Genomic DNA, 6,054 nt, shown 5'->3' with positions numbered 1-6,054 from the left:
TAGAATATTCCTTAGAAAGATTTCATATATAAAAATTTATAACAATAAATGAGTTCAAATATTGAAGTCGGATGAGGCCGACTATTAAATACTCCACACTACTTCGTTTAATATAATTTCATAACGATCATAACGTGATAAAATAAGTGAATAAATTCGAACTTTTAGCCATGGGAATCTGAGAATAGTCAAGGCAATCCGAAAAGTTAGTCTATGTGGTCCAAACTTAGCGCAATAAGTTTAAATATTAAATCACTGTTCTATTTCAATCGTAAAATAATGCTACTTAGATCATATCAAGGCTTCAGTTTTATGAACTATTAAAGGGGGAGAAGTATTCCAAAACGATCCCATTCCGTCCATGCTTTTCGCTTTCGTTTAGTATTCTATAATACTATGTTTCTTTCATTTTTTTCAAGAAATGCCCAAAATCTTTTTCACATAATAATCTTTCAAAATAGATCTTTATATGGAGTGTGTCTTCGTACATGTAAACCGATCCAAGCCATGTCCAATGGAATTCATTTTTACGCCAAAATATGTCAGTGTCGCGAAAATAGCGGACATATCAAGCAGACAGATAGAAAGACATGTTTAATTCAAATTAGGAAATGGTTCTACACTTTTTGACATAACACCATACATGCTTAAAGAAGAAGCTTATCTGAAGACCTTCTCAATGTTACAAGCACAAGCTTATGTGTATCTTTGCCAAAAGTGATGTAGAGTATAAAACAAAAATGCAAACTTCGTGCCAGGAAGAAGACTTTTACTTATCTATTTTTTTTATTTAAAAGTCGCCGATCTTTAAAAGTTCACTTTATTTAATACGTTTCTAAAGCCGTAAACCTTAAATGCATATCGTTGCCAAATGTTTACATTCCAGTCAGATTTAAATTTTAAAAGTATTTTTAAAATTACGCGAAATTGGAATGTAGACAATTGGCGACATTATGCATTTTTATGGTTAATGCTTTCAAATGCTTTCTTAGGCATAAGTTCTTTTCCAGTTCGAGGTTTGCTATCAAAAAAAAAAAAAATAATAATAATATTAAATAGTAACCGTCTTTGCATGTAACAAAAAATGACTCTTATTACTTAAAATCTTACTTCGATATATATATATATATATATAACATGACAGAAAATATTTATGTGTACGTTTATTTTACATATAACAATGTAAAAATGAATAGACTTCATTTTTTTTTTTGTTTGTTTTTTTTTTTCGTATTACTAAAAACAAAAAAATGATAAAAAATACAAAATAAAATTCTGTTAATGATAATTAAAAATCTTTTTTATACAAAAAAAAAAAAAAAAAAGAAAAAGAAGTGGTTTTATTTTCAAAAATAGTTTGTCCGCGATAATGTTTCTCATGGAAATATTTGAATTTTATTAATGTTAATTTCTTTCTAGGTGATGTGGACAGTTTCGTTTCACAAAACCCATCAACGCAAGCTTTCCAACCACTCTGTCTCTCCTCCTCTGTCTCTCTCTCTCTCTCTGCCATCTTATCAACGGACGAAAGAAAAACGTTTGTGAGCAGTTTTATTATATAAATACATTATGACGGATGTCATAAAAGTGCATAAATGTAAATATATATATATGTATATATATATAAAATATAAGAAATGATTTATATAAAGTATTCAACAAAAATAAATTGTCAATTCTAAGCTTAACAGAGATTTTATATAATACTTAAGATTTAAAATATTTAGTTGTAATACATTAGTGGTATACCTATGTTTCAATAATCTTTGAAGTTGGCCAACAATTCATCATATAGGCAGATTGATAGGGATCGTCGATTTAATTGAATTCCTCGGAATGTATCCTAATGTTCATCCATACCTTCACCCATTTTCCTGGTTGATTAGCAAGGCATTCCTAAGGGCGAGTAAGAAGTTGCAACGTTATTGTAGGACAAGTCTGATTATTGGATGCCTCGCAAAATCCCGCTTAATACTATTCTTCATCTACTTTTCTTATATAATACCGAAAATTAGAACTTGTTACCACTAGGCTGCACCTACCACCTCCCTGTTTCTAACACCTTTGTTACCCGAGGACATTCCCTGAATCACATTAAATATGTATACATGTATCTATATACATATATATATATATATGTATACATATATATATATATATGTATATGTAAATATATATACATACATATACATAAATGTAAAGAGAGGTATATAAAAATTTATTTTTCATGAGAATCCTTGTAAGGGATAGACCCGCTGCTTCAAACTTAGTTGAGCTCATTACCATACAAAGATTTGTTTTCTGCAAACATATTTTTGTGGGGAGGTTTAAAAAATGACCGCATCTCGTACTAGTTTTCAATTTTCATTTAATATGTAAAAATATTATTTTCTACCGATTTTCTCGAATTACAAATTTTTTTATATAACGAGTTCTTTTTAAGCGGATTGTTATATAAGGAGATTGACTATGGGTATATGGAACGATAAACATAAAGAGATTCTATAAAGTACATGTACTCCTGATCATCGTCCGTCCGTCCGTCCATCCATGGATTTGTCTTATATTGCTAGGAAAGCTCTAGTCGGCGGATGTTGACAAATAAAATTGAAACTTGAGATATATATGCTTAGTTGATAAATACAGACCAACAGCTAAAATGAACGCATCTCCTTCATATAGCCGCACTCATAACACAAAGACAACTTGGTTTTGAATACATAGGAAAATAACCGGTAAGCGGAGAATTATCACAGTTCTTGAACTAAGAGTCGTGTAAAAAAAAACAAACACACCCATAACTATTTTACAATTTTCATATAATAACATCAACTTGTGGATATCAATAATTCAGTTTACGACTTTATTTGTTTAATTTATTGACATAGTCTTTCCTTTGTACATACATATATATAGTAAGAAGAAATAAAAATAAATATATTGCTGCTAAGCAGATAATGTCCTACGTAACTCAGTTCAAGTCAATCCATATCTTTGCCAAAGAAAAATCCTTTTGTCTACCCAGAATTTGTGATCGGTAGCAATAACGGAAGTACAAGTTTATTATTCATTCTATGCTTTGGTTATTATTACAAACAAAACGCTTTAACATTAACTGCTTATGACTTTTTTTCTTAAATTTGACAAGCTTTGCAATATTCACTATATACCTTTCGAGTCTTGAGGACATTTGCAAACTGACATGCGAACACGTTTGCTTCTAGTTTTAATTGGCAACCACGAGAGTTGTCACTTCAGAGGGCAAGACAAATGGATATGAAAAAACTATATCTAGTTTATGGAGTATCTTAAGCATCCTTTTGTAGATATTGGAAACTAAAGTGAGGAATCTATTATATGCTCGTCCGTTATAATGGTAGTAGTACATACAGGTATAGGGGTCGTTTTTACTTATGGAACAAAGGTGTATTAAGTTTTTGCGGATGTAAGCAGCAACAAGAGGGACTTGAATTAGACCTTCTTTTAACTATACTTATTTAAGCTTGTCCGTCCGCCTGTCTTTTCTAAGACAGAAGAATACATTGCAGTTAAGTGTAATACTTTAGTCAGCCAATTGTCGCATTTTTCTGGAAATATATTTTTTATATTTTTGATGATTTTTATTCTGTATGTATGTATGTATCTAAGATTTAAAGACGATCTAAAATTTAAATAATTGTATTTGGTAATAATTTATGGGACTTGTAAAGGCAAAAAGAGACAAAAAGGCTATCGTTTGACCCAATTTTGCTACAATCTGCCGGAGTTAACAATAGCCACAAATAATAACCGATTTTTAGAAAGCACCCACCTTGAAAATAAGCAATCTACCATTATATAAAAATTTTAAAAATATTTCCTTAACTTTGGTGTGTCACTTGAATGTCTTTATATCGAACTCTTTTAGATAACTTGAAGATGTATTTGTATTAAGCATCAAAACGGTTTCCAATTATTTTCGTAATATTCTGAAGCCTACTTTCAGCTATTATTTTCAAGCTTTACCAGAGTGATTGTTCCAATAGATAAGGGGACTTACGGACGGACGAACAAATGACTAAAAAATTTTTTTCATTAAGAAAACAATAGAATCTGTAGCCCCCACAAAGACGGACGGACAAAACCATCTCCCTTGGTACTGTGGGTACATATCCGTCCGGAGCTATAAAAACGGTATAAAAAAATTTTTTATATCATTATTTACAAAAATTTAAATATCATCTAATGTGTATATATTTTTGACACAAGTGATACCCTAAATTGTATCCATATAAGTCGCCAAGCGCTCCAAAGATTGACATAAAAAGTTTGGATGGAAAGTTTAGAAATGGTCATAAGGAGCTCAAGAGTATGAAAAAATGGTCTCGTTAATCTTTTAAAAGTATATTGTTTTCAGAAATTTAAGAATATAAAATTGGACATAAACATTAAATGGGTTCGTTGTAAAAAATCCTTTTGAATCCGTCTACAATTAATAAGCAAAATGTTCAAGTGCAACTCCAGCATAGGAGAGGATTTCAAATATTTATTCACAATTGCCCTCGTTTTAGTTAGTTGTAGTTAGTTGTAGTTAGTTGTTATTCGAAATGACTCATTATATGAAATGTAGTGGGAAAAAGTGTTTTGATCCAACCCATTTTCAATAGGTCAGTGTACAAAATTTCATTGAAATAGCACAAAAATAGATGCATTATAGTAGAACGTGGTCCAACATCAAAAACACAAAAATGTTTTTTTTCAAATAACGTATTACATGCCAATTGGCCGAAAAACTAATTTCAATAGCTTTCGGGTCAAAAGCGGTCAGTGTACGAAACTTTCTTAAAATATCTCTATGGCCTGTCGATTGAACATAAGAAAAAAAAAGGACGGACGGACACATAGGCTTAGATCAATTCAGAACGCTATTCTAAATCGGTCGGTCTAAGAAAAGCTAGACTTATCTCAAGTCCATTTGAATGTTCCATACATCCGTACAAATTTTGTGTATCCTTGTAAGACAAGTGGTGAAATAATAATGAGTGTAAAAATTTAGAAAGTAAGAAACTTAAACATAAGCACAATGTTGTTGAGTGTAAATTACAAAAAAAAAAGAGGAAAAAGGAAACCCGATCTTTCAGAAGGATGTTGTCCTGTTTAGTAAAGCAAATAATATTAATATAAGGAAATCGTCATGTTGTCATTTGCCATCTTTGTGTTTTATTTGCAAAACACTATGTGTCCGCACTGCCCGAGCTGTGGTTTTTAATTTGGTTGGAAAAAAAACAAAACTCATTAATACAATCTTAAGCTTCCCCATGTTTTAATATGGGAGCCCTTGCTCGGTTGCCGTTTTGTATAACGTAAGATATATTTAGTGCATTTCATATCTAAAAATATCATGACAGGAAATTTACGTCAATAATAGAGCCCCATCTTGGCCATCACTGTTATTTAACAAAGTGTTATAAATGCGAAAAAAAAAGATGAGTGATAGGGTCTGAAATAAAAAACTTTCTAAGTCGTTCAGTTAGACAGCTGGAGGTTGTAATCAGGTAAAAATACGTGTCATTGTAATCGGTAGTAAGGCGGGGTTTCACTCTTTATCAGACAAATACTCCGTAGACAATTGCACTCAACATATACATGTTCAAGGAAGCCTTTAAGAAGATAGACGGACGTAAGAAGCTTACTTACCGGATGGGCTGATGTTATGACCTCGGCCACACTGCTGCACCTCGGCGTCTCACATGCGAAATCATCGGTCGAAGAAGACCAGACTTAGCGCTGGGTGTAGAATGACCAAGATCATCCGATAAATAAGTTTTATCCGTCCATCTGTCGTTTTAAGATTTTCATGTATATGTTTATTTACATACATACGAATTTTCATTTGAAAATCGTGAAAAAATTTCTAAATCTTTTAACATTTTTTAACGTAGACTAAATATATAAAAAAAAGAATTGTTAATATTTTGCAAAAAATTATTCTCCCCATGTGATATTTTAATGTTATTTTGATTAATAAAAAATAAAGTTGTAAACACAAAATAAATAGTATAAAAAACTTTTAAT

General features: G+C 31.0%; 1 protein-coding gene across 1 annotated transcript in view; it reads left to right on the top strand.

Moving 5' to 3' along the window:
- The first annotated feature begins 1,322 nt into the window (after positions 1–1,322).
- The window catches only part of LOC119638592, a 5,500-nt gene continuing 768 nt past the window's right edge, over positions 1,323–6,054 (top strand). Inside the window, exon 1 of the mRNA XM_038035458.1 lies at positions 1,323–1,597. Within this exon, the coding sequence (XP_037891386.1) occupies positions 1,570–1,597 (28 nt within the window). The 5' untranslated portion in view covers positions 1,323–1,569. The remainder of the gene's footprint in view (positions 1,598–6,054) is intronic.

This window comes from Glossina fuscipes, unplaced genomic scaffold (genome assembly GCF_014805625.2).
Source record: "Glossina fuscipes isolate IAEA_lab_2018 unplaced genomic scaffold, Yale_Gfus_2 91, whole genome shotgun sequence".
NCBI lineage: Eukaryota > Metazoa > Arthropoda > Insecta > Diptera > Glossinidae > Glossina > Glossina fuscipes.
This window is presented reverse-complemented; position numbering and strand designations above follow the sequence as displayed.